We start from the raw sequence: 23,343 nt of genomic DNA, 5'->3' as shown, positions 1-23,343 counted from the left end.
ATTGTGTACTTGACAGTGCAAGACCTGTTGGTGAGGATGGTTGGTAGGGAGGCTCCAAAACAAAGCTAAGGAAAAAATTTGGAGGGTGGTTGTAGCCACTACAACACATCCTAAAATTTTCCTTGCTAGTTCTAAATTCTTCATTCCATATGCTTTAACAATAGGAAGATTGTTAGTTTGTGTAGCTCAAACAAGTGTTCCATTCTCAAACTATGTCTTGAGGCTAGGGAACACATTTTTTCTAATACCTAGAATTGGTTTCGAGAGAAAAGACCTGGATTAGATTTTATTAAGCCTTTAATTAAATTTTCCTAAGTCTAACTTAGGGAAACAACTTAATTAATCAATATTAATTGGGGTAAATCAATTTTTCTCTAGAGACATCCAAAAAAGTCACTTGATGGAGTCAAGATGATCTTAGCCATCGATTATGATTAGATCATTTTCATTGATTCATCAACGAGATATTATAAGAGGAGATTGAGGGTCTTTGGAGAGCACAAAGGACACATAAATCATTGTTAGAGTAGGGGCGCAAAGGTAGCATAGGAACACTAGTAGAAGGGTTTCAACAGGGAGAATTTGGAAGAAGAGTTCTAGAGGATATTTCCACAGAGATTTCAAGTATCCTCAGTGTTAGAGGAAGGTTGAAGTTATCTGCAAAAAAGAGGGTCGAGCAAGCAGTATGAATTGCCAAAGTAGTAAATTTCATTTCTAAATGCCAAAATAATTCCTAGAGGAGGTGCGAGTAGCTTCAGACGACAGAGGGGGGTAGAATATTCACAGGAACGAATTTCAGGAAGCATTCTCAGTTATTAGTGAGTTGCAGGATCTAATGTGAGCTGCAGGAAGAGAGGGTGAGTTTGTTGGAGGAGGCCAAGTTGATTTTTGCAAAGGAAACTTAATGTTTCCAGTTCAATTTGTCGGTTGGAGTAGTGTATAAACTCTTCTATAGCTTTGTAAAGGTAAGGCAAGAAAATTTATGTACTCTCAAATTGTTGAAGAATTTTAATTATAAATCCCTCATCTGCATGCTAGTTTTCCCTTCGGGGTTTTTCCAGGGACATTTGTCCAAAAATATCGGTGTTATATATTTTTGTGTGTGTGTGCATTATTTCTCAATTCCTATGATATTTTTTTTTTGTATTTGCAGTTGTGTTTTATTCAATACTTGTCGCAAGTTAATTGCAGTTGACAAATAATCTGAAAAGATAAGAGAATAATAACCAGTAATTGCAACATTTAATTAAAATTTCACATGGTATAAGAGCAGATCTGAGGGAAAAAAGAGGAACAACGCAAATCTAAACACAAAGGGTTTGTAGAAACCAATGTAGGCATAGAAAGAGAAGCACACAAGAGTTAAAACCTAGTTTGAGTTCTTCAGTTTATTTCTCCAATCATTTAAGTTCGCAGATTTTCCAAATATGGCCACAACAGGATTAAGAGAACAAGAAAGGTTGGATGGAGCCTCAAACTTTAGAGTTTGGAAGGCCATGATGTTGTTCCTATTGGACAAGTATGGTCTGAAGGAGTTTGCTACAACATTTATTGTTGTATCAACATATACGATCCAATTTCATGAGTATAGGAGGGACAATGCCAAAGCAAAGAGGATGATTCTCGATGGAGTGAGAGATCATATCGTTCCACACATCACAGAGAAGAGTACAATAAAGGAAATGTGGGATGCCATCGTAAAATTGTACCAGGATCCTTCAAAAAATAGGAAATTGATCCTCAAGGAGAAGTTGAGGACCATCAAGCAGAATAAGGGAGAGGATGTGACTTCCTATCTCACCAAAGTTCAATCTTTCAAAGATGAATTAGCTGTAGTTGGAGAGAAACCTAGTGATGATGAGCTAGCGTGTATAGCACTCAAAGGGTTCTCTAAGGAATGACGAATGTTCGTCCAAGTGATTTCAGGACGTGAAAAACTACCATATTAGGATCATTTATGGAGTGAATTCACTCAGGAAGAGCTTAGCATCAACTTAGTCGATGGCACCAGTAACAACAGTAAGGTACCAAAGGTTGAGAAGGAGCAGAAGAATGTTACCTTAGCAGGGTAAGGAAAAGTGAAAAGGGGGACCAACAAGGGACCTAGCTCGAAAGGAGAGAAGATCAAGAAGAAAGACCTATCAAAGGTCAAGTGCTATGGTTGTCACGTGTTTGGCGACTATGTCAGCAATTTCCCATTAAGGAAGAAGAAGGCCAAGAAGCAAGTTGCAACTTCATCAGATGTAGATAAGATCTCTAGCAGGATGGAGTAGGAATTCGCTTTGATCGCTTGCCCGACTAGCTCAACTTCACAGGGTGTCTGGTACATAGGCAGTGGAGCATCATTTTATATGATAGGAATTAGGGAGTACCTCTCTAGTTAAAAGTGGGAGGACATCAGGTTCAAGATTCATATGGGGAATAAGTCTAAGTGCACTCATGTAGCACAAGGGATTGTTCTATAAGGGAGAACGGAAACAAAATACCCGTTCATGATGTGTTGCATGTTCCAGGCCTGGGGGTGAATTTTATCTCCATATTTATCCTTTAGGACAAAGGGTACGATGTTCCATTTAGAGGGGTGAATATGTTTTTAAAGCACAAATATTGTTGATCAACTATAGCAGTTGGAGTGAGGAGCGATCGGTTATACAGGTTGCAGTTAGACACACTCAAGGCACTAGTTAGCAACAGCAATCCAAGAGACCGGGGGGAGCTATGGCATAGGAGGATTGACCATATTCAACATGGGGTGCTCAGGTTGCTTTGTGAGATGGTGACAAGTGTTTTGAGGGTGAGCATAAAGTATGATGATGTATATAGAGGACATGTGTTGGGGAATTTTGCCAAGGCATATTTTCTAAGGAGTGATAGTAGATCGCAGGGTAGCTTAGACCTTGTACATCCAAGTATATGTGGGTCAATGCCTACAAGATCTGTCACGGGGTATGAAAAAAATTGTACTTTAATTGATGATTTAGCCAGGAAGACCTATATCTATTTCCTGAGGACCAAGGATGAGATCTTCAATCACTTTCAGGAGAATAAGGCTCTAGTGGAGAATGTAACAGGTAGAAAGATCCATACTCTTTGGTTAGATAACGGAGGGGAATATACCAGCAAGGAGTTCCAAGAGTTTTGTACAAGGGCAGGAATTATGAGAGAGTGGATGGTTCCTTATAAGCTACAGTAGAATGGGGTTGCTAAGAGGAAGAACTAATCGATTTTGAAGGCAACACAAGCAATGTTGTATGACCAAGATCTCCCACTAATCCAGGTGGCTCCATAAATAGAAGTGGCCTTGAAATAGCTCAAAAGTAAAAGTAATCGGATGGAAGTGAAAATAGGACCAGATTGTAGTGCTCAACACCATGATTCCAACGATGTGAACAACACTCAAATCCAAGTTTGTATGCTTAATATATATCCGGTCAAAGTTCTGGTCAAACTAGACCAAGTGGCAGTCACTAACGCAACAACAATTTGGCGAAGGGATGACGCATGAAAAAAGGCACGAAAGGGTGAATTTGTCACCTATTTAATTTTCCTAATAACCCTTAAAAACTACCAACAAGATTTTAACCAATATTACTCAAAAAAAAAATGGGGTAGTAGGCTGCCACCCCCCAACGGCATTCATATATATGTTAAACAGAATACGGTGGGTGGGCCACCCATCAGCGAACATGCCCCACCTGCCAATATAACAGTTACCAAAATGGAGGGGAGCTAGCATGGGTCTAACTCGCCCGATCCAGGTGGGTCAACCTGCCAATCGAGTAGCACCATACATATTATAATCCAAATTCAAAACATATATCTTAACCGCCAAATGATATAACAATGAACCAAAAACAAGCGCGGCGGGTTTTGAACCCAACCCACCCCCGTGCGATGCACCACTGCCACCAACGAGTCAATGACTCATACGTTGGTGACTTCGCCCTGACTTATTATTTAAACCTTAAATCATCTTCCCATGCCACCGTCAAAGGAGAAGAGTGGGGTTTAGAGCAGAACCAAGAGCGGTTCAGGAGGGTGGATCCCTAAAGAGGCGTATATTTTGACGCTTAGAAGATTCCTTTGGGATCCAGAAGTGCCAATGTTAGAATATGGTCGAGTTTATAGTTGTTTGACTTGATTTCGCACCACAAATCCAATGGTGATGCCCGTTTCTACATCTGAGCTTTGCATTTTTTGTCCATGACAGAAATTGGAGGTATAAGGGTCATTTATGTAAAGTTTATTGTAATTCATTTTTGTTGCCATTTAATGAAAGAGGCCTCCCCACTTTGAGCAGGGCCCAAAGACGTAGCCCACATTGGGTGAACTCTGTAATCAAATCGTTTGTGTGCCTTTGATCTCATGGTTTCTTTATGATTTCCACTTCTTTTCATGTGTTTAAGTTACTTGGTTACATGCTCTTTTATATGCAAATTTTTATGCATCCTTGAAGTTAAAAGATCTTAATCAAGTTTGGTATCATAGCAGGTCTTCTTGATAAGAGTTGCGTGAGTGAATTCTAATCAAGAACAAGCTCCAAAGAGGAGAAGGAAAACTCAAATCCTTTGATCCCAAAGTGGGGCATGCACCACGGAGATGGAACATGGAAGATGAGGAAGCTCGAATTGAGGAAGAGCGAAATTATCGCAAGATCATCTTCACCATGACAGAGAAAGTTTACAAGTTGTTTGCAAAATATGAAAGAAAGAAAGAACTAGATGACTAGGCATCAGTAAATCATGTAGGTGGAAGAGGAGAGCCTCCTGAACCTCCCTCTCCATCCTCAAGTGATGGTTATTTTTCTTATTCTTCTCATCACTCTAACAGTTATCATAGGAATACATCTAAGAAGCCATTTTTTAGGCTAGATATAAAGTTTGATTTCCCACATATAATGGAGAATGTATTGCAGAGAAACTAAACAATTGGATTAGACAAATCGATGTTTATTTTCGAATTCATTTGATCGAGGAAGATGAGGCCAAGATCCAATTAGCATCTCTACAACTGAGTGGCATGACTCTCGTCTCATGGGAGAGCAAGTTGTAGAAAGGTAGCAAAAACTTGGGTAATCTCCTTTCTTCTTGGTCCAATTTTGTTTCTGCATTAAAAGATCAGTTTTATCCTTTGGGTTATCGACAAAATGCTTTAATGGAATGAAAATATTTAAGACAAGGAAAGGGTCAAAATGTACAAAGCTTCACATAAGAGTTTAGAAAACAAGCATTGAATTTGGGCATTTCACTTGATTCACCCAAAACTGTAACAAAATATATTGGTGCTTTACATAGTTTTTTTTTTTTTTTTCTCCATAAAACTACTCTAGGGTATTATATTATATACATGAATAAATTACAAGCAGAGAAACAAGTTTTCCATGGCCAACTATGGCTCTGTGGTAAGCAGCTGAGAATTTCATACTCTAAGCATTGGCTGCCCCAAAACTACCTCAAAAAACAGAGTTTAACTTTGACAGTGCCCACGCAGGGGCCGAGACTGAAGCAGAACAACCCACGCAGGGGTGACATTGAGGATTAGCGAACTCCCAGACACAACTGAAAAACTTAGTAACAAACAGAGCATGACCTGTATAAAGATTACTAGACCCACGCTCAAGACTCGAACCAGACAGAGAATTATAGGACATGACCATATGACCGAGACCCAAAATCATCAAAATGAACCTGGCATGGGAATGACTAGAGAAATTAGTCTGCTGGTTCCGTTTCTTCCGGCTCCATCTCCACAATCGGGTATCCCCAGCCCACCAGCTCCTCTTCCGAGTCCTCTCCAGCTTTAGACGTCGACGCATCCTGTGCTTTTGCTTGAATTGGCTCCTTTCCCTTTGCTTCCCCCAGTTGTTCCCCTGCCTTATTCTCCAGATTTGCAGAAGTAGGAACTCTGCTGTCATCGTGTTCCTCTTCTGCATCTCTAATAAAGAGAATTGAAATGTGGACATTGAGATTGCCCAGCCTGAAGATGGTTGAGCCATAAGCCGGAAGCACCAGCAGCCTTGGCAATTGCTCAGGCGGGGCATCAGAGTCCAGGAACGAGAATGCCTGCAGATGGGGAATTCCGGCCCTGCGGAAACAATATTGACAACAACAATGGTGATGCGCCTCTGCAGCTGCAGGAGGGCGACCTGGTGCTCCACGACCCATTCCTCTTCGGCATGGTTGCCTCTCTCTGGTTCTGGCCATGAGGATGTAGAAAACCGGAGTTTCCGCGTCCCCAAGCCAATTCCTAAACTCCAAAATCGCCAGAGGCCAGAGAGTGTTCCCACACTTAGCTTGCTGAGAATGTCGCTCCCCATACCAGTCCGCCTCCTTAAGTTCCATGGCTTGCTCTTGAACCCCGAGCGCCATGAATGCTCCTTACAGTCACCGTCTACTCGCATTAATGCGAATGAACTCAGGCGCGAAGGCTTCAACATTAAATTCTCCAACCTGCCAGACCTCCTCCCGCGTTCGGTTGACTCGTGGCAGCTAGCGTTGGCCATGTGGCCTCCTCGTGCTAGCTGTACCCTCCTTCTTTTCGGATTAGACACCCGCATCCGGGGAAAGGATTTCTTTATGCACCAAAGCGATACAATCCTTTTTGAGCTTGTCATCTTCTATCATATCCAGAGGGCCGGAGAAGAAATGTATAGACTGAGACGCTCCCTGATTAGCAAGCCGATCAGCTACCTGGTTAGCTGTCCGCCTTACATGATGGAAGGAAAGATTCTGGAGAGCTTGGAGCTTTTCTTCCAGGGATTCCAGGCGATTTAATAATCTCCAACTTTTGGCTATTTTGACCGCCTTAGCTCCTGCTTGCATTCGTTTAGCTGCCTCTATAAGGATGAGTGAGTCGCCTTCTACTTCAAGAGGTGAGAGATGATGCTGTTCAGCTGTGCATATACCTTTCCAGAGACCTTCTAGCTCTGCAGCGTTGTTAGTATCTTTCCCTATGGAGCCGTAGTAGACCATCAATGCTTCTCCATTGTGACGTCGGATGACTCCTCCAAAACCAGCAGGTCCTGGATTGCCTTTAGCTGCACCGTCAAAATTGAGCTTATAGGAGTTGTGCGCAGGTGGGGACCAAAAAGAGGGTGAAGCTGATCTGGTGGAGGTTTTAATTGTCTCTTTGACTAAGTATTTGAGATTTAGATTCCATTCCTTCATAATGCAAAGCTCCTGTTGAGTTTCCGGCATGTCATCCTTATTCCAGACTTTGATGGCTAGAGTTTCCTGTAGATGTTCTTTTAGCTTGAGCCAGATATCATCTATAGATCTTGAGGTACTGTTAAATATTCTGTGATTTCGCTCTTTCCACAGTGTCCAATAAGCGAATCCTGGTATAAAAGGTAGTGGGCTTGGCCCGGTTTAGACTAACTACTCGCACGACGAGCTACGACCTTGCTCGGGATTGAACACAAGACCGGTCCGTCATGACGAGGCCGACTTTACCACTACGCCGCCTCCACGACCTTTAAAAGGTAGTGGGCTTGGCCCGGTTTAGACTAACTACTCGCACGACGAGCTACGACCTTGCTCGGGATTGAACACAAGACCGGTCCGTCATGACGAGGCCGACTTTACCACTACGCCGCCTCCACGACCTTGCTTTACATAGTTACAATTAGGAATTCTCTGTTATTATTTCAGCCTACTACTATTGATGTCGCTAGTGTGAAGGCCATTCACCTTGAAAGTAGGGGAAAGAATGATAAAGAAGAGAAATCGAAGAAATCATCTTTTAAACCTCATAATGGCAAGTTCAAAGGAAAAGGCAAGGGAAAGGACAAGAAGGCAGCTACAACCAAGAAGGAGGAAGGAGAAAATCCATCTTGCACACATTGTAAGAAGGAAGGCCATGATGATGAACATTGTTGGAAGTTGCATCTAGAGTTGAAACCAAAGATATTTGGTGGGGAGAACAAGCAAAAAATGGTGGAAACCATATAGCAAGACCTTGGATCTGATTCTGATGACGAGACATAGATCATAGTAGTGGGCATACAAGGTACTCTGTCTCTTCATGTTAATGAGAGTTCTAAATTACATGCAAGTACAAGTTATTCATATGAGTCTCTTATTAATGAACGAAAGAGGACTGAATTATTCAACATTAGAGTCATAATGAAACATACTAAAGTGGAAACCTTGTTTGATCCGGGTTCACAAGCAAATTTGATTTCAGAATCCTTGGTTAAGAAGTTAGGACTAGAGACCAAGCCTCATGAAACCCTACCCTCTTGGTTAGGTATGTGATAAAGCCAAATTACATGTAACCAAGTAGTGTAGAGATAGAGTTGTGATTGCATCCAAACTAGTAGATGAGGTTGATCTTGATGTTATACCCTTGGATATTTGTGGTATTGTATTGAGGAGTCCATATTTGTATGACAGGAAAGAAAAATTCTTTTTCCATGAAAACAAGTATCATCTCATGAAATATGAGGTGGAATAGATTGTTAGAGCTCATTGCGCCAAGATCAGTGCCCATCTTGTAAGCATGGGTTAGATTAAGAGATTGATCAATTCTAGCACAGGGTGCATGCTCATGGTTGTGAGAGAAAAATATGTGGAGACATTTGAAGTTTTCCAAGGTTTTGATCCCACTCATAAAAAGTAATTGTATGCAATTGTTTCTAACTATGATGGGTTGTTTCAGGAACCAAGTGTGTTGCCTCCAAAGTGTGAGATCCAACATGAGATTCACTTGCAGTGGGATGCTCCTTTACCCAACATTGGTATGTACAGGTTGTCAGTTATTGAGATATGGAGGAGAATTTTGTACTTGTGTATCTTGATGACATTCATGTTTTTAGTAGGACATGGGAAGATCATGTGAGTCATGTTAAAAAGGTGCTTGATGTTTTGAAAAAAGAAAAATTGTATGTAAAAATGTCTAAGTGTGAATTTGGTAAGACCTCTTTAGTTTAATTGGGTCACATTGTCGAAGGTGGACAATTAAAGATAGATCCTTCTAAAATTGATGTGATTTTAAAGTGGCCTAAACCCACCAATGTTACAGAGGTTTGAGTTTTTTGGGTGTAGTGAAATACTGGAGAAGGTTCATTGCCAAGTTCTTCGTCATTACAAGCCCCTAACATGCATTGACAAGTGTGAAGCAATTTATCCTTTCAGTGGGGAGGAAAGCAGCAGAAAGCCTTTAATATACTTTAAGAGAAGATCAGTACCGCACCATTTTTAGCCTTACCTGACCTCCAATATCCTTTTGAGATCAAGACAGATGTTAGTGGATATGCTATGGGAGCAGCATTGATGCAATAGAGAAAACTTGTATGTTACCATTCAGAGACATTCTCCTAAGCTATTATGGAATATCCCACATATGACAAGGAGTTGTATGCCTTGGTTCAATGCGTGAAGAAGTGGAAGCATTATTTGATTGGAAAGGAAACCATCATTCACACAGATCAACAACCCTTGCAGTACCTCCAGTCGCAAACCAAGCTTCAACAAGCACGTCATTTCAAATGGATGGGATTCCCCCAGCAATTTCACTTGGTAATAAAATACAAGAAAGGCACCAGCAACAAAGTGGCATACATGCTTTCTCACCCTCCTATTTCTGCATCTACAGTTTTGTAAAATGCTTCTCTGTGTTTTGAAATTTATTCTGAACAATATGTTGATGATGATGATTTTTAGGAGATTTATGCAAATCTAACGCATGGATCGCGGGTGGATGATTACCATTTGCAGGGAAAGTTATTGTACCACCTTGGCAAACTTTGCATCCCCACCAATGAGAGAATACATGTAATCAGAGAGGCACATACCTCTCTTGTGTCAGGTCATTTTAGTGTAGGGAAAACTTTGTGTCATTTGCAGAGGTTGTGTTATTGGCCTCACATGAAAAATATTGTGACTCGATATGTAAAGGGATGTGTGTTGTGTTCAGTTAGCAAGTCCACTAATAGAAAATTGGGGCTCTACACACCACTCCTTGTTCTGAGTCATCCATGGGAAAGTGTGTCAATGGATTTTGTAGGCGGTTTTCCTTTGTCCAGAAGAGGTCATGACTATTTGTATGTCGTTGTGGACCGATTTAGAAAAATGTGTGTATGTAAAAAGCAGGTCACTATAGAGCAGACTGCTCATCTCTTCTTCCAATTTGTATGGGTCCACTTTGGGCTGCCCACATCCATTGTGTCTGATCAAGACTCTCGCTTTCTTGGAGAGTTTTGGACAAGTTTGTGGAGAATGATGGACACCAAGTTGAAGAGGAACACGAAATTTCATTTGCAGACCGAAGGAAAAACAACATTTTTCAACTGCACAGTGACACATTTACTCTGAGGCTATTATGGTAAGCATCCGAAGTGGTGGGAGGAGAAGCTTCCCTATGTACAACATGCATACAACCGGGCAGTGCATTCATCCACTCAGAGCTCACAGTTCGAGACAAGTATTTTCCAAAGGATCCCTTAGACATGGTCTTTGGGAGAGATGAATATTCCAGTGGGAAAGATGATAGGGACAAAGCACAGAAGTTCATTCAACGAATTTAGATGATTCACCAAGCAGTGCAGAAGCAGTTGGAGAAAACTCAAGCGCAATACAAAGCCCAACATGACAAGCACCGATTTGATCACCAATTCCAAGTTGTGGACAAAGTGTGGCTCCACATCAGCAAAGATAGAATGAAAGAGGAAGGAAAGAAGTTGAGAACAATCCAATATGGCTCATTCACCATGTTAGAGAAGATTGGAGACAATTCTTTTCATTTCGATTTGCCAACATATATGCAGATGTACTCAGTGGTGAACGTTGAAAATTTGAAGCTTTATGAGCCTCCTTTGATCATAGACACCGAAGAGGTTGGACAAGTTCCTACAGTGGAAAACTTTGCACTCGAATACTTAGGCAAGCTACTGGAGGACATCATTCTTGACAGGAAGACCAGGACTTCACAATGCAGAGACGTGGAGTACCTTCATATTGGTTTCAAAGGGATACATCCAAGTAAGGCCCGATGGATTGAAAAGGAGAAAGTGACGGAGAAATTCCCTCACCTTCCAATTGACTGAAAATATTTTGGCATCACAAAAGCTCATTAGTGGGGAGGAATGATCCAGGTGGTTCTAACAATAGAATTGGCCTTGAAATAGCTCAAAAATAAAAGTCATAAGATGGAATTGAAACTAGGACTAGATCACAGTGCTCGTCGCCCTAATTCAAACGATGTGAACAACACTCAAATTCGAGTTCTTATTCTCAAGATATAGCCAGTCAAAGTTTTGATCAAACTAGGCCAAGTGGCATTCACTAATGCAGTAACAATTTTACGAAGGGACAGTCCACGGAAAACAACTGTTGGAAAGGGAGAATTTGTCGCCTCTTTAATTAGCCTAATAACCCTTAAAAATACTATAAAAAAAATTGAGGTGGTGGGCCGCCACCCCAATTTTTTTATTTACTTTTTTTTTTTTGGTTAAAATTATATATGTTAAACATAATATAGTGGGCACGCCACCCACCAGCGAACCTGACACATTGACCAATATAACGATCACCAAAACGAAGAGGAATCGGTGTGGGTTGAACCCGCCCAGCCCGCCAACCGGGCAGCCCCATATATATTATAATCCAAATTCAAAACATATATCATGATCGCCGAACAATATAACAATGTCATTAAAACAATGAACCAAATACAGGTATGATGGGTTTTGAACCCGACCCACCCTCATGTTATGTGCCAATGCCACCAACGAGCCAACAACTCGTACGTTGGTGACTTCACCCTGACTTATTATTTAAACATTAAATCATTTGCCCATGCCACCGACGGAGGAGTGGAGCGGGGTCCAAAGCGGAACCAGGAGCAGTTCAAGAGCGCGGAACCCTAAAGAGGGGTATTTTTTTATGCTAAGAATATTCCTTTGGGGTCCAAAAGTGCTAGTGTTAGAATATGGTCGAGTTTATAGTCGTTTGACTCGATTTTTCACCACGAATCCAATGGTGATGCATGTTTTTGGCATGAGCTTTGCATGTTTTGTCCATGATAGAAATTGGAGGTGTAAGTATCATTTATGTAAAGTTGATTGTAATTCATTTTTGTTCCCATTTAATGAAAGAGGCCTCCCCACTTTGAGCAAGGCCCGGATACATAGCCCACATTAGGTGAACTTCATAGTCAAATTGTTTGTGTGCCTTTGATCTCATTGTTTCTTTATGATTTACGCTTCTTTTCATTTGTTTAAGTTACTTGGTTACATTCTCTTTTATATGAAATTATGTATGCATCCTTGAAGTTAAAAGATCTGGATCACCCACACTATCTATATACAAAGGTATGCAATACAATAATTTATATTTAGAACCAGGTTCCACATAGATCACTTGGAAAGACGACTCCCAAGGAGGCTTTCATCGGGAAGAGGTTAGATGTCAGTGATTTCAATATATTTGGCTGCCTGGTGTATTGTCACATACCAGGTGAAACATGTTTGAAGCTAGATCAGACTGTAGAGCGAGGTTATTTCGTTGGGTATAGAAAAATCTCGAAGGCATATAGGATCTTCATCCCAAGATCTAGGAGGATTATAGTCAGCCAAGATGTCCAGTTCATGGAGGACAAGGCATACAGAAGGCCTAGAGAGTTGTCAACAGATGAATATCAGAGTGAGAATCCATCAAGAACTCTAAAAGTTGAGTAGCATAATCAAGGGCAACTGCAGAACACGAGTACAGTGACTAGTACAAGCACAAGTTCAGGTGTGAATGCTCATGAGGCTTCACAATGTATGGAGTAGGAGATGCATTAGATTAGGAAGATGCATCAAGAGGAAATGGAGGTGGACATTCCTAAACCCACTGCTGGTAAGAAGAACCGAGAGGTTTAGGCGACACTCGGGGACGCTCAAGAGGTTGTGGGGGACCCTAGAATAGGCAAGAGAGAGCATAAACAACCATAGATATACACTGACTACATGGAATTGGTTAGTCAGTTAGTTGATAGGGAGCCTTTCAATTATTAGGAGGCCACGCAACAGAAAGTGTGTCAGGATGCGATGGTTTAGGAGTACTCCTTAATCATGCAAAACAATGTTTGGGAGGTTGTACCGAGACCAACAAATCGGGTGGTGGTTGGATCACGTTGGATCTATAAGATCAAGCACTGTGCATATGGAAGCATCGAGAAATACAAAGCGAGGTTTGTGGCCAAGGGGTTCTCTCAGAAGGAGGGAATATACTATGAGTAGACATTTGCTCCTATGGCTAGGTACACTTCTATATGAGTTGTGATCTCATCACCAGCACAGATGGGATGGCATATCTATTAGACGGATGTCAAGATAGTGTTCTTGAATGGTGAACTAGAGGATGAGGTGTACATTGAACAACTAGAGGGCTTTGTGGCACACAATGGAGAGACCCACGTGTGTAGATTGAAGAGAAATTTGCATGGGCTCAAGCAAGCTCCCAGGGTGTGGTATGAGCACATCGATATATACTTTCAGAGCATGGGATTTGTGAAGAGTGAGGCGGAGAATAACCTCTACTAATTGGTAGTTGGGGGAGATGTTCTCATTCTTGTCCTATATGTGGATGACTTGTTCTTGACAGGTTCATTGGGGCTCATCAAGGAATGCAAGAGGGCTCTTGCAACAAAGTTCAAGATGAAGGACTCCCAATTAATGCATTGTTTTCTAGGCATGGATCTATGGCAGATAGATGGTGAGATCTTCCTTGTTCAAGAGAGATACTACATAGAGGTCCTGAGGATATTTGCGATGGAGGATTGCAGGGTTACGTTTACACCCATGATCATTAATCGAAGGAATATAAATACATCCAGGGAGAATGATGTGGACCCCACCTTGTACAAGTAGTTGATAGGCTCTCTCATGTATTTGGTTAATGCTAAGTTAGACATATCCTATGCAGTTTATTCTCTGAGTTAGTTCATGGTAGATCCGAAGAGAGTGAATTAGATAGCAAGGAAATATGTGATGTGGTATTTGCATGGCACAATCGAGTATGGGATCAGGTATGCTCAAGGTGATGGTGCCAAATTGGTGGGCTATACTAATGCAGACTGGTCAGGGAACACAATAGATTGGAAAAGCACTTCAAGTATTGCTTGAGAATGGGATCAAGAGTTATTTCTTGGTATAACAAGAAGCAAAAGTATGTACCACTAAGTTCACCCGAGGCAGAGTACATAATAGCAAACATGGCTACATGTGAGGCCATATGGCTTTGGAAGTTATCGGTAGCCTTGTTTGGTCATAGGATAGAGACTATAATGATACATTGCGACAATTAGAGTTGCATCAGGTTGTCAGGGAATCCAGTGTTTCATGATAGGTCCAAGGATATAGACATCAAATACCACTTCATCAAGGATTTTGTGTAGCGCGGGATAGTCCAACTATAGTATATACCTACAGATGAGCAGGTAGTAGATAGTCTGATGAAGGCTTTGGGGAAGGCAAAGTTCATCTTCTTCAAAGACAATTTCGACGTTATGCAGAACACCTTTCTCACTAAGAGGGAGTGTTAGTTTGTGTAGCTTAGACAAGTTTTAGAGTCTCAGATTACGTCTATGAGGCTAGGGAACACATTTTCTCCAATACCTAGAATTGGTTTCCTGAGAAAAGGCCTTGATTAGATTTAATTAAGTAGTTAATTAAATTTTACTAACTTAGGGAAACAACTTAATCAATCAGTATTAATTGGGGTAAATCGATTTTCTTCTGGAGACATCCGAAAAAGTCACTTGATGGAGTTAAGATGATCTTAGCCATCGATTATGATTAGATCATCGTCGTTGATTCGTCAATGAGAGATCATAAGAGGAGATCAAGTGTCATTTGGAGAGCATGAAGGAGAGGCAGTTCAAGAACACTAGCAGAGGGGTTTTAGTAAGGAGAATTTGAGAATATTTCTAGAGGAGATTTCCACATATATTTCGAGTATTCGTAGAGTCATAGAAAGGTTGAGTTTATCTATAGAAAAGAAGGTTGAGCAAGCGGTGTGAATAGCTAGTTTATCCAATGTGAATTGTTGGAGCAATAAATTACATTTCCAATTGTCGAAATAATTCCTGAAGGAGGTGTGAGTAGATTCAGAGGACAAAGGGAGGTCGTATATTCACAGGAATGAATTTCCAAAAGCATTCTTAGTTTTCGGTGCGAGTTTCAGGATCAAGTGTGAGCTACAGATAGAGAGTGCGAGTTTGTTGGAGGAGGCTGAGTTGATTTTTACGAAGGAAACTTAGTGTTTCTAGTTAATTTTACCAGTTGGAGTAGTGGAGAAAATTTTCTGGAGATTTTCTAGTGTCAGGCAAGCAGATTGATGTACTCTCAAAGTGCTGAAGAATTTTAATAATAAAACCTTTGTCTACAGACTAATTTTCCCTTCGGGGTTTTTCCAAGGACATTTGTCATAAAATATTGGTGTTCTATATTTGTGTGTGTGTGCGTGTGCATTATTTCTCAGTTCCTGTGATATTTATTTTTCATGAGGTTGAAATTGTGTTTTATTCGATATTTATCACAAGTTAATTGTAGTTGAAAAATAATCTGAAAAGATAGGAGAATAATAACCACTAATTGCGACAGTTTATCAAAATTTCACAAATACTAATGTATGTAATATGCTCTTGCCTAACATTGTGGATTCATAGGGAGTGATAAGTAGTTTTCTTGTATACCCAAGCAAGGAACACTAGTATGTAGCTAAATAGATTTTATGATACATTTAAGGCTCAGTTCACTATTATTTGTGCTTTTGAGGTATTGATACCTTGTTGGAGGATTTATGAATGATGATGTGGCAAGTAATGTGGATCCTAGAAAATCCAAAACATCCTACATCTATACTTTTGTAGGGGTTGTAGTCTCATAGGTATCTAGATTCCAATGTATGGTGGCTCTTTCTACTACTGAGGCTGAGTATATTGCAAGATGCATGCAAGGAATTTTTTTGGATGAGGAGGTTCTTTGAGGAACTAGTTTTGCAACAAGAAAAACATGGTATTGAATTCTAATAGCCAGAGTGCAATCTATATATCCTAATACTTGTTCTAAGATAGTGTTCATTGATGTCATATATCATTGGATTTTCCAAGTGACAGATAACCAACCAGCTACTACAGTTGGAGAAAATTCACACAAAAAATAATCTAGTTTATATGTAAACAAAGAATTTGTTAAGGAATGAGAAAGAGCTTTGAAGGACCTTGGTTGGCATGATGCAAACATGATGAATTCAAAGGTGTTTTGGGAGTGGATCAATAGCAAAGAGATAAAACAATAACAATTTAGTCTCCAATGATGACTTATTCATACTTTTGAAATGTTAACCTTGATTCAGGAAATGAATTAAATGAGTTTAGTCTAGAGTGATGGTTTTGGGCCCTTAGTTTTTGGTAGCCCATGTTATTGTGCCTAGGATATTTGTCTAACTTCTTCTAAGAGAGCTTATATGTGTGTGTGTGTGTGTGTGTGTGTGTGCAAAAGAACATCATTGATTTGAGTTGAAGCTTGATAGATGTCTTTTTGCTATTAAATAAAAATTGATGATCATTTCCCATGGTTTTTCCCAATTGTAATGTTTTGATCTTATTTATTTGTACTATTTTAATTATGTTTGATGTTTTTTCTTGAATGGTGTTATCATTAATGCTAACGTCAATCCTTCAATGCTCTTAATATTCGTCCACTTTGCATTTGATTGGAAGCTCTAGATAACATGAAGCCCTAGATGTCCTGCACTTGTTGAAAACTTTGAGGATGAAGGCTAGTATATTTTCTCTCATTGTCATCTTCATTTGATGGTCCTCATTGTGCTACTTCCAACAATATATGGCATGCCTTGTGGTATTTCTCGGTTGCGGAGATATGCTCAATTAAAGATCGATGCCTTCTTCATGTGGTCAAAGTCCCCAAAAATGAGATGATGTGGCAGCTCATTATTGGCCATAAAATCACTCAAATCATGAGGCCAAGGAATTTTTTTATGAAGAATTTAATTTAATATTTTGAAGTCAAAAGAAAATTTTATTAAGGAAAAAGTATTCAAAAATAAATTATAATTAGTCCTAAAATCATTTGGGGTTTTTGGCTCCAATGTTAAATTTTGAAATTCAAATTTTTCCCTCCAAGATATTTGGTCATCCCTCCCTCTTCAAGTGACCCTCTTCAACACTATAAATGTCGGACGAATTCTCCAAGAGATGTATAATTAACTTGCTATCTGTGATTGACCTTCTGCAACCTTGTGGAGCAATGAACTATATCAAGGTGGTCGAAGCTTTGTGATTGACCTTCTGCAACCTTGTGGAGCAATGAACTATATCAAGGTGGTCGAAGCTTTGAACTATGGGTTTGGGATATTATTTTTATTTTTCTGGTCATGGACTTCGCTGGTTTTTAAGGATATTTGGATCTTTATGCTATCAATTTCGTGAATCCTCCTCCCTGGTTATATGTTTGAATTTAGAAAGTGATTTGTGGTTCCATGTCATTAACGTCATTCAATTGTCAAAATCTTGTTGAGAGCCCGAGATCATTTTTTTTGTACGCGTTGGCTCGTAGAGATTATTGGTAGAACTGTGTGTAAGTCAATCTTGAGGATCAAACAATGACTACAATGTGTGAATCCAAACATTTGATTATTCTTTGAAGGCAACATTCTTGAAGAAGTAAATGAATACAAGTACCTCGGGATTGATTTCAACAATAAGCTTAATTTGGAGCACTACAGAAAGAAAAGAGTTTTAGGAGGGTGGAAAGCATTATATGCTCTTCAAAACAGATGTAGAGAGACAGAGTTATGGGATTGGAAAACAATTAAAGTGTTTTTTGGGCTCCTAGTTTGTCCAATGATATTATATGGGTGTGAATTGTGGGCTAGCAACATCCTTGTCTCAAAATGGAAGCAAATTGAGAATATCCAAAAATGTTTGATCATGAGCAAATTTAAAATCAAAAGTTTTCTTATGAGATAATGTTGAGTCCTTGTCTCAAAATGGAAGCAAATTGAGAAAATCCAAAAATGTTTGATCATGAGCAAATTTAAAATCAAAAGTTTTCTTATGAGATAATGTTGAGTGAAACATGAGCAACTTCCATCAAACCAATTGCTATGGTGCGTCTCATAAGGTATCTTCAAAGAATTGAGAAAATGGGAGAAGGTAGATGGCCTAAAGTTATCTTCAATGAAGGAATGAGTGAAAGAAAGAAATCGTGGATGAGACAAAACAACAAATGGATGCAAAAATGGAATATTTACATTAATGCATGTCCCACAACTAGCAAGGATTTAAAGAGTTGTGTTATGGAGAAGTTTCGTAAGCATATATGGGGAAAAGAGTTGGGTAGAAAGAAGAAGTACTATGTTCAAGAATTTAACCCCAGTGTGATCTCCAACAAAAAGAGTACATTGGAGATAACATTCCATGGAGAGCAAAGATTCTTATTGCTCAATTAAGAACTAACTTGCATCAATTACGGTGTAAAACACGCTGGTGGAAAATACATAAATAAGCTTGGGAAGAGCAGGTGTGTACTTTTTGCACTTCTCGGGCAATGGAATCGGAAAAACATTTCATTTTGGAATGTGATGCTTTTAGAGACAATTACCACAGTTTGTTAACATCGGCTCCTTGGCATTGTCTTTTCAGTGAGAGCATTGTTAAAAGGTTGAGCCAGCTCATCATTAATTTGAATAATAAGACGATTGAATTGAAAAAGGCAAAAAACAGAGAAGTTAGTGGTCCCATAGACTATAACTAGTCTCGTGAACGTTAAAATTTCATTTCATTTTCCTAAAATATTGTGTTATGGTACTTATGGACATTGGTGCAAGAAAAGGACATTAATTATAGCAAGAATACACTCACGTGATCCACTCCATATACGAGAGATGTGACATGCTCACACTACATTCAGTCTAATGATAGTCTGCCTGCGAAATGCATAAGACAGAGAGTGATTTGTGAGTGAATATAAATAGCAATCAAAATGTATCCCAAAGTATTAAAAACACTTGTGTGATGTGGTGAACATATGGATAGGTGAATGAGGCACAACTTGCATATGACCTGAGTTTTAATGTGTAATGGCCTGCGGATTGAGAGCATAATACTGTTGTGCAGTGTGATGGTGCGTGTGTAAGATTTTTCCCTTGTTCAGGCATAGTGAGTCTTGTTCCCCTGTTCAGGCACAATGAATACTGAAAATTGTGATATGAGCAAATCCGGTCTACACAGTGCAATTTTAAGTCGATATTTTATGAAGGAATGTGATCGTAGATCTAAGTGATGTCTTAGAACTCGAGTGAATCCTATGGTTTTTAAATTGAAGGAAGTGAATGATCAGTGCGTGCATACAAGAAATAAAACACTAATTTTACTCTGCAATCAAATTTCATACATTCACGTGTCAAGCCATCTTTTGTCTGGGTATAAAACTGACTTAGTTCTCTGCAGTTATGATGATCACGTCCTTGTGATGTCAACCTAAACAAGGACTGTGGTGACAATTCTACATGTCAGTAAAGGAGGAGGTCTTTCCAACGAATCCAATTTTCAATTCGTCATTGTTTTTTGAAAACGAGATGAGGTAGAGCTACTTTGACTGATTTAGACAAAGATTGGGTGTATATGGTTAATACTAAAGATGATCATGCAAACTATGAAGGATTGACACGAGGAAATTGAAATTTAGTATTTGGTGCCTGTATGTTGAACAAATATCCAATCCTGGTTTCAACAAATCTTATACTCTTGATCAATGCTAGTGGCATGTGCATGGAAAATTATAATTAAAGCTTGTTCTTCGAGACCACCAGTGATTTCTATCGAAATTAAGGATCATTATGTGGAAACCTTGAAAAGGATTATTGAAGTGGTCATTGAAAAACAAAGTTTGTGAATTGTCTGGACAATTATGTCATTAAGTCAATCTTACTGCACCTGAAGCGTGTGAACATTAAATGTGATCTGCATTTTTATTTTTAATTTTTAGGTGTTATTTGATCCATCAGATCATTGTGCAATTTAAGAGATTGCTTGGCAAACAATATTTTTGGAATTGGCCCATAAATCTCTAAATTGTTAGCAAATTGATGGCAATGGGGACGGTCATATTGTTACACGGTTTATATCTCCAGGGTTGACCGAGCCTATAAGACTTGTTGAAGTTGCCAAGGTCATACTTGGTCAAATACTAAAAAGGTTTATGTTGTTGGTTTGCTTGGCTTATGATCGCAGACTAAGACTAAGTAGCATGACAAGAATATTGCATGTTGATCACAGGATATGACAGAGAAGAATGCATTGTAAAATCTACTAGGGTTTGTGATATTGCATTGGTTGAGCTAGTGAAAATGTGAAGTTGCATATGTTGTTGTTTGTTTAAGATGCTTACTGACAGTTGCTAGTGAGAGAGGATGATTGAATGTTGATATTCGTGTATCTTGCTATTTCCAAGCAATCTTGTATTGTTGGTAGTCAAAGTATTCCTGAGAAAAGTATTGTATAAGGAGAACAAGATGATGAGCCCCATATTGTATTCCTGGTAGTTACACTAATGCTGCCAGGGTTTGAACTGAAGTTGCCTACATATAGTGATTTTATATTAGATTGCTAGGGTTTGTATGTTGCTACAAATGATGACAGTTGGAAACATTATTGATGTGTGCATTACAAGATGTGTTAGGACAACAAAGAAAGATTAGCATGATATAGTGTCAGTGCATTGATGCATGTTTGATATGTTATAATTGAGTTACGGTTTGACATAATCTGTTGAGAAGGGTTATTAGCTTGTGTGGCCATTTTATGAATGTCAGGGTTTATAGTGCTTCTAATTTGCTTGTTGAACCAAGGTTATATGGCTAGATGTTTGATGACAGGTTGATGCAACTTAATCAGAAGATAACTAAGTTTTATGAAGTTAGGGTTTGATGTACATCTCGAGTAGAAGAAAATTTGATTGAGTAGAGAATGTATTGTAGTTTGTTTTGTATTGATATTGAGCATAGCTGGATCCAGTCTGAAAATTGTGAAATGTGGTCTACTTATTGAATAGGGTGGAAAGGTGGTGCAAGGCACGATATTAGTGTCTCCTTCAGGTTGGAGCTTGAGAACACTTCAAGGTAGTAGGGTGGTAGGAAAAGTTGGAGACTGCATAGGGTGTTGGAGCATCCTTTAGGTTGAAGCCCATAAATCAGAGGGTTAGAACCTCCTTCAATTGTTGTTGTAAATCTTGGAAGTTGGAACTTCCTAATAGATGTAAATTTTTTAAGACCTATATTAAGAATCATTTGGTGGTTTTTCTCCCAGAAGGGTTTCCACCTAAAAATATCTTGTGTATTGTTCTCAGGTCGTGCATTGTTGAATGGTGTTATTTATTTCTCATGTGATGGGATGTTGATTTGTGTTTGATCTGATACTAATGCTAATTAATGCTCTGGAGATTAAAAGAATTAACTAATTGAAGTGAAATATTGATTCACCCCCCTCTCGATATTTCCAACATTTTTGTCATGAGATTTGCTTAAATTTATTAACACAAACATCTTATAAAGTATAAAATATATATTTGTTTTTCATGGGTACTCAACTTCACTTGTTTCACAAGTTTTTGTCAATTTTCCCATTTTCAAAGGTGGTTAATCAACATCTTCCCTCTAAAATTTTAAGTTCTTTAATTTTTCCCATGTCTAATAAATTACTATAAATCAATCTTTACCTTAAATTTATTTCATATAGGTTCTTCAATATAAGATAACCTCCTTCACATTTTTTGTCAATTTTTCTCATTTTCAAAGGTGGCTAATCAACATCTTCCCTCTGAAATTTTAAGTTCTTTGATTTGTCTTTTGTGATCTCATAATCTATCATAAATCAATCTTCACCTTAAATTTATTTCATATAAGTTCTTCCATATAAGACAAATCCTTTTCAAAGGTGGCTAATCAACATCTTCCCTCTAAAATTTAAAGTTTTTTAAAAAAAATATGTGATCTAATAAACTACTATAAATCAATCTTCACCTTAAATTTATTTCATATAGATTATTCAATATAAGATAAATCTTTGTTATTCAATAATTTTTTATTTTTTTTGGTAGTGTGGTTCATGAACACCCTGGTTAGTGAGTGGTCACTATGTCCACGAAAAAATCTAGGCTAATCGCCCCTCGACCTACTGGCAAGACCTAACCCCAAGGACTTCGGGTAGAATCGACCTTGTGACCTCCCAATGGCGAGGCACGGTTTTTGACCAACTGTGCTAACCCTTGGGGCTAGTTATTCAATAAATTTCTTGTCATGAAGTAAAAATTTATATTTCAATAGTAATTTCAATCTATCTCTAAAATTTATATGGCTTAGTGTAACATGTTTGATTAATGTTCTTAGAGTAGTTCATAAAACATGCTTTGCAACATAGTTATTGTTATCATGGAAGCCTTGTCAAACCAACCCCAATAATTGCCAATAATAATATATTCAAGAGGTTAAATATGCAGGGATGGAGCATAAGGAGGCTAGCATTTGTAAAGACAACAACAATGCATTATACCCCTCGTTTAGAGTCTTCAAATCTCTCCCCCATGTCATTTGCTAGGGGGTTTGGTTAGCTAGGAATCAAGATATATTTAAAGATGAAGCCTTAATCCCCAAGAACATTACTATTGAAGCAATGATTATTCTCAGCCATTACCCACATGATAAAGATGTATGCAAGGCTAGAGTCATTGAAGTTCAACAACCTGACCATTCCAATCCCTGTGCCTTCTTTGATGGGGCCTCTTCAGATTCGGGTTAAAAGAGCAGGGTTGGATTCATCCTCCATATCTCTATTTCTCATTTATATCATGTTTCCATGTGACTTGATCTAAGTTCATACAATCAAGCAGAGCTTCAAGCATGCATGAACCTTATTATTTTTGCTTTAGAACATAGGGTCTCTCAAATACAAATTTTTGATGACTCTTTGATTGTGGTTAATTGAATGAACAAAATTCAGTCTTATTGTAATATCAATCTTGCACCTCTTTTGGTTCTAAGCTTAAAAAAATTATTTACCAATTTCCCGTGCCATCATCTCTACAGGGAACAAACTAGGATGCTAAAATTCTTTCCAAAGCAAGTTTAGATCTTGATCATGGACTGTGGTAGATCAAGGAAGAACAAGAGGGTTCCAGCAATTCTTATTTTCATGGGCCATTTTGGGATCCATATGCACAGTCGATCAGAGGTCCACAATAATTAGCTCTTACATGGTCACTATTCTCAAATATTTTAGGCTCATTTTTGCTCATAATCTATTTGTTTTTTGTATATGCTTATTTTGAGGGCTTTTTGC

The 23,343-nt window shown here is 38.9% G+C and overlaps 1 protein-coding gene across 1 annotated transcript; it reads left to right on the top strand.

Annotated features, from left to right (window-relative positions):
• The first annotated feature begins 19,315 nt into the window (after positions 1-19,315).
• On the top strand, positions 19,316-19,903 carry LOC149246887 (proteasome assembly chaperone-like protein). The gene is given in 2 exon segments (XM_089442784.1): positions 19,316-19,519; positions 19,760-19,903. Coding segments are annotated over 2 exon segments (348 nt in total).
• The last annotated feature ends 3,440 nt before the right edge of the window (positions 19,904-23,343 follow it).

Source organism: Pinus tabuliformis, chromosome 7 (assembly GCF_031772625.1).
Source record: "Pinus tabuliformis cultivar Carrire ecotype Pingquan chromosome 7, CPIR1, whole genome shotgun sequence".
NCBI lineage: Eukaryota > Viridiplantae > Streptophyta > Pinopsida > Pinales > Pinaceae > Pinus > Pinus tabuliformis.
The sequence above is the reverse complement of the archived record's forward strand: the minus strand, read 5'-3'. Positions and strand labels throughout refer to the sequence as shown.